General features: G+C 38.7%; 1 protein-coding gene across 2 annotated transcripts in view; it reads right to left on the reverse strand.

Annotated features, from left to right (window-relative positions):
• Positions 1 to 4,973: 4,973 nt before the first annotated feature.
• BBIP1 (BBSome interacting protein 1) overlaps positions 4,974 to 13,104 on the reverse strand; it is a 384,558-nt gene continuing 376,427 nt past the window's right edge. For both annotated transcript variants that reach the window (XM_044055716.1, XM_044055717.1), the window contains exon 3: positions 4,974 to 5,471. In XM_044055716.1, coding sequence (XP_043911651.1) covers positions 5,311 to 5,471 — 161 coding nt within the window. In that variant the 3' untranslated portion in view covers positions 4,974 to 5,310. The remainder of the gene's footprint in view (positions 5,472 to 13,104) is intronic.

Here is a 13,104-nt window from a genome sequence, read left to right on the forward strand (position 1 = left end):
CAAGACTGCATGTACAGAGGGCATACGTTGCTTACCTGTGTTTTTACTGAGGTAAGCTTCCTTCATGTTTTAGCATTCTTGAGCACCCAGTGGTTTATCAGTATAGTTGTACTCAGAGTTGCCAGAAGTCCCTATTTGAGCGGGACTGATCAGCAGCACGATCCTGAGTCCCGCACTGCTGGTTAAAATCCAGGCTAAACAGCCTCTGCTTTGTTTTTTTTTTTTATCGTCCTGTATGCGTACGAGCCAATAAAAAAAAATTTCACAAAACGGAGCTACTTCTGTTTAATGCAAAATTGTGATTTTTTTTTTTTTTTGGTCTTCACTTAGTGTGAAAGACCTTTTTTTTTGTCCCTACCTGGCCCATCAGAAATCTGGCAACCCTGGTTGTACTGCTCCCACTCTGCAGAGTTTGCCTTATCACTAGTTTATAGTGGTGTGTCTTGCTTTTAGTTTCTGTCTTTTAGCTGCCACAGCAAAACTCAGCCTTAGGCCATTTCTTTACCATTGTTGGGCTGGTTGTGTTGAATCAGTGGGCTTGCAATGGCTTAGACTGATGAACTCCTGCTAATGTGGGAGGTGCCCACTTTGCACCCCTCCACCCCAAATTCTCCAATCTCCGGCCAGATCCACACATTTAATCTCACTGCTCTCCTCCCCCTTTTCAATGATATCACATACCTGCTTAAAGACACACCTACATATCAAGACAATTTTCATACATTTCACCCACCCCATACCATCCATCACAACAATATCACTATCTTAGCTCTCATCTTGAGCCCCCCCCCCCCCTCAGGAATACAGCTACTCAATGCAGCAGAGCTAGCCATCTCACGTTTCTGCTAGGGGTCTGAATATCCCTCCCAGCAGCCTCTCAAATAACATTTGCCCACCCTAACTATTCCACCTCTCAGGAAAGTTTAAACCAACAGCAGATAGTAGAGCTAGTGTCTCCCACACCCAACTATCCTACCTTACTACTAAACAATACAATAAAAGCACCATTTTTGTTGTATCTTGTCAACAGATTGCCCTGTCTTCAGTTAAGCAGCTGTCCCCCACAACTATTCTCCCTGGTCACCCTTGAGACATACATCTATCTTGCCCTAAAATTAAGCAGTAACTCTATAACTAGTCTGATAAAAACAACCCAAAGATTAAAAAAAATGAACATTGGATTTTGATTATACTGCTGCTGAATAAACAAATAAGTTTTTTTGAACATTTCTATAACTTGAGACCTCTTTTCCTCTATAGATTGGCTCCCTCTCTGCCAAGCCACTCTACAAGTGGCTTTGCTATGCTCCCCACCAACCCCCCATATCATTAAACGTTTGGCCAAAAAATATCACCTGACGCTTCACTACCCATAACAGCCAACATAACCAACCAGTTAAAGCCTAATAAATAACCAATTAATTACAAATCAGGAAATAATCTTTTTTCACCCCATTCTTCTCTTATCACCTCTCTCCCCAATACATGCATCCCAATATTACTTGTACTTTTCTTCTTCCCAATTCTCTATAGTCTTCTATATAACAATTTCACACCTACCGAAATGCATGTACATCTGCTTCTCCTAACAAGAACTTTATCTTAACTAGTACTGAATCATGCCCTACCTACACTCAAACCAATTTCTTAACAAAAAGCTACTTACCCTCATCCACAGCTACAACTCCATAATCTAGCCATCCAACGTCAGCATAGACAAAACTGTACTCACAAAACATATATTACTAACCTACACCAAAAACAAAAAAACACACTCCAGTGCAAAAAATGTACCAAAACAATTTCTGCATAACCTCAAAAACTCCACAGCCCACCAAATTAAACTAACAGAGACCAGAAATGTGCATCCCAATCCTGGCCCAACACTAGCCTGACCTAAACAAACTCAACACCCAACCCACCCAAACCCCCTGCATAAAAACTCCCATTCTCTGCCATCCCCTAAAACACAACAAATCCCAGTTTCTTCCTCTAGCCTAAAAATATATAATCTCAATGCCTGCAGCATCTGCAAGAAGATATCTTACCTTAATGCATGGATTGAAGTCTTTCAACCCAACATCCTAGCTATCACTGAAACCTGGTTAAGACCTGAAATTAAAGATTAACAAATCATTCCTCCTGGTTACACAATCATTAAAAAGACTGCATAGGAAAATGGGCTTGAGGCATGGCCATCATCTTTCAAGCCACCTTACAAATGCATAACCACCTCCCAACTATTTCACAATACAGCAATGAAGAAATACTAATAGCCAAAATCCACCTAAATGATCAGAAATCCATAATCTTTGTAGCTGCCTACACCCCCCACCCAAAAAAATGCCAAGACCACCGAAAACATAGTTAAGATATTTATCTAATTACAACCAAGAAACCATCCAGTTTCGTAACCTTAACACAGATTGGACCTCAAACAAACCTATCTCTACTTTCCATAATATTAACCTCCATCATTTCACTCAGATGATTTAACAACCAATCAGATTTGACAAAGTATCCAAAAAACATTCATACTAGACTGCTTACCCTCAGCCAACCCTGAAAAAAATTTAACTAGCCAGCACCCTCCAAGATTCACTCAGCGATCATCACCCACCTACATCAATAGAGAATACTACAAGGTCCCACAAACGCCTGTACTTCAACTCTGTGAGAAACTAATTTTGAAAAATCCATATTTAATAACAGAATGTGATTAGGAACCCCTCAAATATCTGCCTCTAGATGACACTGTAAGCCCCAATGAGACATAAAAGAGTGAAAATAAATTATGCCCCATGGTTAAACCATCAAACTAAACAACTCATGAAAGACAGACAGATGGTAGCTGGAAACAATGGCACAAAACTAGGTCATATCTATATACATATTGGTGCCTCAGAAACCACACACAGGCACAAGTTCATTACAGTAAAAAGAACTTCCTCACAAACCAGACAACATACACAAAGCCCCCCAAAAGATTTTGGCAAAATGGAAACCTCCTCCTAAAACCATGCAGAAAACACATTCTAAATCCTTTCCCATCTGAAACCAGACAGGACATTGCAAATACATTCAACAAACACTTCATATCCAGTACTATATTTAACTTAAACAATAATAACCAAACACCACCCCCCAGACCATAGCTCCATATCCCATCTCAGTCTAACAATCCAGACAAATACCATCAAAAAATACATTAAAAAAATGAATCCCATAACACTAGCTCCTAACAACCTGCCATCTGAATACCTCATTACAGCCGATGACACCATTTGCTATCCTGTATCTGCCCTAAATAATACAGACATTAAAGAAAACTACATCCCAGCCCTAGGGAAGCTTCCTTCATAATCCCATTACACACAGTGGCACATCCACTGAACTGTCAAACTATCACCCTATAGTAAACCTTCCTTCCCTCTCCAAAGTACTAGAAAATTGCACACATCAGCAACTCTTAGCCTTTCTGCTTGATAATTAATTACTTTCTCCAATCATGGTTTTTAACCCCACTGCTGCACTGAAACTAACTTACATTTCCTAGATACTTTTAATCAAAGTAAAAACTCAGGTAATTTTTGTTTATACCATTTTCCTGCACTTGTCAAATGCCTTTAACATGGTCTCATATCAACTACACCATCTTATAAGCCTCACAACTCCCTCAACTAACTGGTTCACCAGCTATTTAAACAATCACACTCAGTCTGTAAAATGGAAGGACTCCTCCTCCACATTCCTTCCAATCACTATAGGAGTCTGCTACGGCTCCATACCTGGACCAGTACTTTTCAATATCTTCATTAATGACATGCACAAGGAATCAAAACTCGCCAATAATGCAATCTGCTGACAACTCAGTTTTAGTTTGTTCTGCCACAAATCTTTCCACCTTAGAAACCGTCACACAGGAAGCTTTCACCTTAAAAGAAAACTGATTAAATAAATCTGAGTTGCACTTAAACCCCAACAAAACCAAACTATTCCTATTCCTTCCCAAAAACATAAATCAAAACACCACTGACCTTAACATTACCTCCTCAAACAACACAAACATTGAAAATGGCACCAACACAAAATTACTAGGAGTTATTCACTGATAAAAGTTGAAAACTGATCTGAACATTAATAGTACAGTCAAAAAGTCACACTGTAAACAAGGCTCTCTTTACAGAGCAAAGCACCTGCCAAGAGATCCTCCTTTATGCCTCAACAATATTCACAACCCCTCTCTTCCACCAAACAAACTAGAAAACACCTACAACAAAAATTAGCAAATTTGCCTGCAGCCTCCCAAACCACTCCTACCACTGTACAATGCTCATTATTCTCAACTGGCTTGAGCTTCCTCAACACATTACCCTCTCCCAGTACTCACAACACACAAAATACTTCACCATCCACTGAAACACCCTTGCTGTCAAATCCCATCCAATGGCATGTGGAAAATAGACCCCTAAGATCTTCAGAACTTAAAACGACTGTTGCTAATAAATCAAATTATTATTGTGACTTGCCATTGTTTGTCACCATCTCCAAGGCAAATTTCCAAACCAGATCAGATTTTTAAATAACCATCAATAATTCAAATCTGACCTAAAATAGCACCTGGAAACTAATACATTATGCAGCTGTACCACACCTGCAATTTGAAGTATGAAATCCTACCTCTGTCCACTATGGATACTATACAACTGTATTAATATAGCATTTTTTGATTTTACTCACAATATCCTGAAAACATGTATTTCCTTAATCTGATATGCTTTGTAAGTAATGCTTGTTGACTGTCTGCTTTGAAATACTTAGCAAATAATGTTTACTGACTTTTTCTTTTGAATTGTTGGAAATGTATTTCTATCGTTGTTCTGGAGCTTTTCTCCCTGGGCCTCCACTTAAAATGGGCATTTCAGTTCCCAAATGGACTTTCCTGGTAAACAAAAGCAAAAAATACGATTTAGTTACGGTCATTCAAAGTTTTATTAAAGTTGTACTTTGTGACAATTAATCCCTCACATCAAAGTAAGCACAGTCCTGATATTTTAAATTTGAAAAACAAAACATGTAAAACAAATCCTCATGATACAAGTTACTATTAACACAGAACCGCCTCTTAAAATAATCTGGTATTATTCAACATGAAATATTTGCAGAAGCTGAGAAACTGTGAACACAACATGGGCTCAATACACAATGTCTGTGAAAATAAATACTGCAGTATGGGCAAGTTGTGAAAAGCCTAGGTGACCAGATGAAATTTCTTCTAGGCTGGATGGTGCATAAAGCATTGGCCAATTGCTATTTTTGCTGAAGTTCCCTTTGCGCAGCTTCCTGCTGGCGTATGGTTTCTTGTGCTTCTCGTTGTATTTTCTCTAGCTTTTCAAGAGTGACAGATTTCAAAGGCAGCAGCTTTGGCTTACATAGCACCATGCTGGGTACATCTTCCACTGACAACTGGCCTAAAAAATAAAAATGTTCTTATACATCATTGTGTGACTTGCAACAAAATTTCAACATTTTCAGGGCTTTCTGAGTTAATATTCTTTACGGCAAGATAGCTAGATACATTCTACATAATACATAACATCTGAGATTTTAAAGCAAAATCCATTTTGAAGACTGTACTCTAATAAATGATTAGGCAAACTTATACAAAACAAAGACTATAAATGTGAAATCTGTTCATTAGACAGACATGGACAACCATCCTACACACAGCTGTGATTGTGTTTGTGGTAAAAAAATCCTGCCATACAAAATAGTATCTGGTGTTGAAATATTTCTTTCCAGTGGAATGGCAGGTTATTTTCTGTTCTGTTTAACTAAAAAAATAAATCTTCAATATACAGTTTTGACTTCTCTTTCCTGCTTCAAAATCAGAATTTACCATATCATGTCAGTTTTTGCTCATTCAACCTAGAGTACAATGAAAAGGTAGAAACTGTATTTTATTTATTTATTTATTTGTATTTGCTTTCTGGGTTAGTACACTGATTTCCATGATCTTCTTCAGGCTCCGCCCAGGAGAGGTGTCTGGTTAAGTGACTTGCTCAGAGTCACACAGTTAGGCAAAGCAGGCTAAGGGAATCAAATCTTGCACCACTGGACCACAGGAAACAGCATAACAGCTCCTTAATCATGTAAACCAACTGCCAGATAAAATGGACTGTTGTGCACTTACATGACATAATATTGCAGTGGTTAATACACATGCAGTCAGGTTTGAGATAATGGCATTATTTACTTGCTGTTTAGCACATACAATGACTAGCATTCCAAGATAGAATGAACTTGCACCTCTAGTGCTCATATGCCACTGTTCCTCCCTTGTGGCGTTTAACCCAAGGAAAAAAAACAAAACATTAGCAGCAGGACTATTTATTTAAATGGCATGTTTCATTATGGATTTCCCAGTTACTAATTAATTAGCTTGAGATAGCTACACTGTCTCCAAACCAGTATCACTGAACTTCAGATAACATTTATTCTGAATACCTTATAGATTCATAGTTGTACACTAGGCTAATGACCACTAGGGCCTTTATAGGTTCATAGGTTCATAGGTTCATACTAGGCTATCTGCCCTAGGGCATTTATAAGCCTAGCCAGAGTATGTTTGGCTTTCGCCACCAATTTTAAATTAATTTTGCTATGCCCTTTTTCGAGGTTAGTATACTGTGCCTCTGTCTAACAGTGACACAGAAGTGATACCCGGGGTAAACCTACGATCTCCCATCCACTCATCAAGATTCCTCTTGAAAAGAGTCAATGAGGGACTCTGCCTAACCTGGACTGGGATTTTATTCCAGAGTGAAGGGAGCCTCTGGGTTATGAATCTTTCCCTCCAGCATGTCCTATTTATTTCAGTGCTGAGGTTCAAGTCTCTCGGCGTGTAGCTCGATGGGATTTGGATTTTTGAGGTGCAGCATGTCCCTTAATTCCGGGTTGGACATGGCCTTATCGTCAGGCACAGGTCACCTCTGAGCAGGCGGTATGCCACTGAGTAGAGCTGGAGTTTCTTTAACCGGGCAGCATATGGCATCTGTTTGAGCCCTTTGATCCTCTTGGTGAGGTACTTTTGGGGTCCTTCCAGTTGCTGCAGGTGTTTGGTAAGGTACATCCCAAAGGGGCATTGTACTCAATTATGGGCCTGATGAGGGATGAGTAAAGAGGCACGATGACCTCCCTAATCTAGATGTGAATCCCTTCATGATTAGGTGGGCTATATAAAATGTTTTTCTAACCACTTTGGCCACGTGGTTGTCAAATGTCAACTTGTGTCCCCAGGTCCCTAATTACTTCTTCTGTACTTAATGGATTACCACCTATGTGGTAATTTGTGTGCACTTTGTTTTGCCAAAGGGATGACTATACACTTTTGGCGTTTAGCTTGAGGCCATGGCTCTGGCACCAGTTGTCTGTTTCCACGAGGCCCTTTTGGAGGATGCTTGTGTCGGCTGGAGAGTCGATTATGGCGCCCAGTTTGCAGTCATCTGCGAACTTGGTCAGCCACAGTCCTTCCGTGTTGGCCTGTACCTCCGAGAAATATATACCAAACAAGAGAGGTCCCAGGACTGAGCCTTGTGGGACGCCACTTGTAACTGGTTTGGAGTCTGACATGGCTCCAGCAATTCTAACCATGTGGGTTCTGTCCTTGAGCCAGTTTGCAACCCATCTAGTGACATAGGGGTTTATATTTAAGCTGGTGAGCTTATCTATAATGCCTGAGTGGGGTATTGTATCGAAGGCTTTTGCGAGGTCCAGATAGGCTGTGTGGACCACCTTCCCTTCGTCAATGGCCTTGGTGACTGTTTCAAAGAAGTCAACCAGGTTTAAGAGGCAGGATCTGCCCTTAACAAAGCCAAACTGGGTAGGATAAGCCTATAAGCTAGGATAAGATAAGCCTATAAGCCTAGTCATGCAACTCAAATTGGTTATGACATGACTTACTGGCTGCCTCTATCTATCACAGGCATAGGCACCTGACCACGGATGAATTTCTAATTTCCCATCCAGTGGTCAAAGTTACACAAACAGTGTTAGGGAGGGATTTTGTTTCACATGGATGGGTAGCCTATTCTAGAGAATGGAAATTCTCTGAGACACACATATATCTCCAACATGCCCTACTTATTTCGTAAGCAGTATTTAGGTTTTTGAATTTAGTAGTTCTGATGCTGTTTATCAGAGAAAGGGTGCCTTATAAGCCGGTCATAGATCACCTCTCAGTAGTCTGGTATTCTGAAGGAGACAGAATATAGAGAGGGCTTTAAAGGTGATCCACACAGGATATCGTGTTTATGCCCTGTATTCTTTTTCCAAGGAACCTTGCCAGGCATTCCAGTTGCTGCATGTGTCTGGTCAGGTACATACTGAAGGGTGCATTATACTCTATGTAAAGTATCTGATGAGGGCTGAATACAGTGGTACGATGACTTCCCTTGACCTAGATGCCATGTCCTTATTTATAGCCGAGCAATATAGAAGGATTTTCTTACTACCTTGGACACGTGTTGGTCGAAGGCTATGTTACTATCTACATGAGTTTCCAGATCTCAGACTAGTGAGTCAACTCCTAGGGGTGTTTTACCCATGATGTAGTTTCCTAGGATAGCCAACTTTCCAAAAGATGCTATAATGCACTTCTTGGTTAATACTATTCCATATCTCTCTCAACAGTAATATTAATACTCATTTCAACAGCACTCATTTGTTTAATAAGCAAACACTTTTTACGCCACATAATTTATTTTATGAAGCAAACCTTCTCTTCTAGCCAGGGTAGTGTCTCTGTGTTCCCAATACACTTGGAATAGTGACCCAAGTACATAGATAATGGATGTTTTCTAGTGCGAATGATAGGGCACCAACATTATTATTCCTTGATGGCAGTGAATGGTTATCCACTACCCTCTAAATCAAAGCTCTGCTCTGTTATCCCACAAGGGATGTGAAAATGCTTCAGTGAATTTTCTCTGGAAATACTTGTATCATCTATCCTTCTAAGGCTGAAGGTCAGGTCATACAACTATTATGGGGTATAGATTTAGTTATTTTAAACAAGCAAGGGTTGGGTGACAACAAACATTTCTGTGGTGCCATTTTTTTACTTATTCATTTATTTGATAAAGGAGTAGAAACTGGCAATATAACCTTTTTCTGCCAAAGTAAAATATTAAAAACAAAATATGAAATACAAAATCAGAGGCAACATAACAGCCTAATATAACACAGGGTAAAGACAGGTAATAAAAACATGACCATAAATGTATACATCAATATTAAATGCTTCCACTATGAGTGCACAAAACAGAATGCACGGAGGATTGGAATCCCCAACCTACTTTTCACAAAAAAAAAAAAAAAAAAAAAAAGCCAAAAAACTGAAGTGTTTTTTGCAGTGAGAAAAGCCCTTCACTCCCCATGGTTGGAGACAAGCCCCCTATACCCACTGAACTGATATATGCCAACTCCATGGATGCACCACCTTAAAAAAGGGAAAAATTCCCATGAAAAGGGAATCACTTGTGGCACAACTCAGCAACAGTGATTTCCTATGTTGGAACTCTGCTCGTTGATGGATTGAAGCTCAAGCATTCAGTCTTCGCCTACCAGTAGGTTATTCATATTAAATACAAAAGTACAGAACATGAAATGAAATAGCACAACAAGTCATATGTGTAGAGTTACACAGCTGTAAAAGAATATAACAGAGTACAGAAATCAAGGAAAAATCAGGTATAATCCCTAGGCTGAGAAAGACATCAGTGAAGATTTAATTTTTGCATCAACTTTCTGACATCAGTAAAGGAGTTCCATACATAATACTCAATTCTAGAGATAAGAACGGAGTACTCAGCCTCAAGATTAAGTATCTTAAAAATAAATCTGTTATTAAGACAAGAAGTGTCACTGTTAGAAGAATATAGGAGAGGGACTAGATCAACAAAACTACTAAGAAAGATTGATGTAATAAAAGCAACAGTATTAGAACAGACTAGGATCTATCATGCACTATTGCAAATAACAGGCTAAAAATGTCAGCACAGGCAGAAAAAACTTAGAAGATACGCAGATAAATATAAAGAAAAAGTACAAATAAGACATTTATTGATGACCCAAAAATGTTTTACAGAGAACTGGGAAACAAGGTAAAAGGAATCTAAAAAAACACCAAAAAAGAAGAAATAGATACATTTTGGAGAAGTATTTATGAAGATCCTGTGGAACACAACAAAGATGCTAAATGGATAGAAAAAGTAAAAGAAAGAATAAGAAGTTTAAAGGTACAGGATATGAAATTGGATGAAGTAACAGCCAGAAAGATTGAGATAAAGTTAAGAAAAGCCTCCAATTGGAAAACCATAGGCCCAAAATTCAGTACCTAACTTCTGATTTAAAGTATTAACATCTTTGCAGAAAGATTTAGCTATGAGTAAGAAGAATTTATATGTGCACCCTGAACAGACACCAACAGTAAAAACAATGCTCCTACTTAAGAGTGAACCTGCAAGCTACCCTAAAAACTATAGACCAATAAATTACCTTCTGACGATGTATAAACTTTACACAGGAATTGATGCCAACAGAGTTTACAGTCATTTAGAAAAAAACTCAATTATGGCAGCAGAGCAAAAGGGCAATAAAAGGAAGTCATATGGAACAAAGGATCATTTGTTGTTAAATAAAGTCATAGAAGAGAATTGTAAAAAGGGGAAGAATCTAAATATGGCAGGGATTGACAACAACAAAATTTGATAATATCCTACATTCATGGATAAAAAAAGACTGCTTAAAAATGTAGAAGATGCACCCTACACTAATCGACTGCACTAGAGTGACCATGAAACAGTGCCAAACCACTTTGCAATTTAGCCATGATAAAGGACAAATTATTATCCCAGGGATAAAAATTCAAAGGGGGATATTGTGACTCTGTCACCACTGCTATTCTGCCTTGCCCTAAACTCATTAAGTTGTCTACTTAGCAGCTTAGGCCATGGCTATAATTTGGCTCCTAGAAAACAACAAAGTGTAAAGACTTCTCATCTTCTCTTTGTCAATGATTTAAAACTGTATAGCTCATCAGATGAGAAACTGAAAGTACAACTGCAAGCTGTCAAAACATTTTCAGATGATATAAGAATGTAATTTGGCCTTGATAAATGTGCAAAAGCAAACTTTAAAGTAGGAAAACTGCAGCAACACGAAAAAATCAGTTTAGGATAAGAATGTGATATAAAAGAACTTGAGCAAGAATGAGTGTATAAATACTTGGGAACTGATGAAGAATCAACAATAAAACATGAACAAATGCAAATATAAATTAGTAAGGAAGACTTAAATCAATCCTGAAAACTGCATTGGGATCTAGGAACAAAATCCAAGTTATAAACCAATTTGCTCTTCCTGTCCTAACTTACAGTTTTGGAGTGTTTGACTGCCCCCAAAACATGTTGGACAGATTACAGACAGGAAAAGAAGGATGCTTCATGCTCACCAAATGATTTATAAAAATCATTGCATACCAAGATTATATATTCCCCATTCTGAAGGAGGGATGGTCCTCCTTGAAAATGATTACATGTAGGACTGGCCTTTGGTCAACTGGTGCCCTAGGCAAAAGGTCTCCACAGTGCCCCCCAACACCACTCATTGCCCCCATCCTGGTCTACCTACACCATCCATATTACTGGAAAATTGCCCCTGCTAGACCGGCACACTAGACAGATGCTCACTTGGCCTGTGCCTAAGGCCGACTATGATTACATGTATAGATCTGCAATCATGGGAATCCACACATATCTGCTGACCTCACCAGGCCCAAACGTAGTGAAAGTTTTGAAACATGAGGTGAATAAATCTAAGATGACTTCTCTGCTTAATCTAGCAGAATCATATCAGTGTCAAGCATGAATGGAAATCAAACCAGAAGTAGAAAAAAAACAAAAGAAAGAATATAAGATGAAGGACCAGATGAGAAGGCAAGAAATGTTAAAAATGCATAAATATAGTTGCAAATATAGAAAACTTCTGGAAGAACCTCATGTTGAACAGGAATGAATGCAGGAATGGTTAAGAAGGGGCAAATTCAAACCAACAGATGAAAGGTTAATATCGGCGGCCCAAGATAATGGGCTACATACATGCTGGTTTACAAAGTCCATTGAACATGTGTGAGAAACAGACAAATGTAGGTTTTGTAAAAGTAAATTGGAAAAGGTTGCACACCTCGTTGCTGGTTGTGACATATACTAATGACAGAAGGACTGCATACTGAAAAGCATAATAACGTGGCAAGACTGTTGCCCTGGGGATTGTGCAAACATTATGGTAGTGAAGTGGCTGAAAAACACTGGAAACATGAGCCACAAAGCATCATAGAAAATGATCAAGTTTACATCACATGGGATCACCCATAAATGCTAGAAAAATGGATGTAGTGGCCCATGGAAAGAAGACAAAACTAGCATTGCTCATTAAAATCACAACCAGTGACTACAGTGTTTTGCGTACCGAGAGACACAAAGTCATAAAATATTAGAATCTGCAGGCAGAAATGAGAGCAATTTGGAAGAAAGGTACCCAGACAGTTCTATAGTAGTTGGAGCAATGGGTCTTATAAAAAGAATTTACAATCATATTTAGATATGTTACCAATACATGTAACCCCATATGAATTGCAGAAGGAGTCACTGCTATTCACACTGCGGGTGCTGCGAAGAGCACTACTGGCTGACAAAGACTGAAACAATACTAATTTCATGAACTTTAATCTTACTTTGACTTAGGAATGGGGTCCATTCCCATCATGGTATTAGAAACCCAAAAGACTTTATGAACACTTATCAAGGAATCTGCAAACATAGCACAATTGTCCAAATATAGAAACGTGAATGACTTGAAGTCTGCATAAGCAATTATTGCAGCAAGACCCTTTGTAAATCCCCTTGGTGCAGTAGACAGCCCAAAGGAAAAGAAAACTGATATATAGTAAAAGACAAATACAGAAAATATTAAGAAATGTGTGAAATCTTTACCAAAGGGAATGTGATAGAAGCCACCTTTTAAGTCTAGATTTACCATGAAGGA

This window comes from Protopterus annectens, chromosome 14.part0 (genome assembly GCF_019279795.1).
Source record: "Protopterus annectens isolate FY-2018-M chromosome 14.part0, PAN1.0, whole genome shotgun sequence".
Classification (NCBI taxonomy): domain Eukaryota; kingdom Metazoa; phylum Chordata; order Ceratodontiformes; family Protopteridae; genus Protopterus; species Protopterus annectens.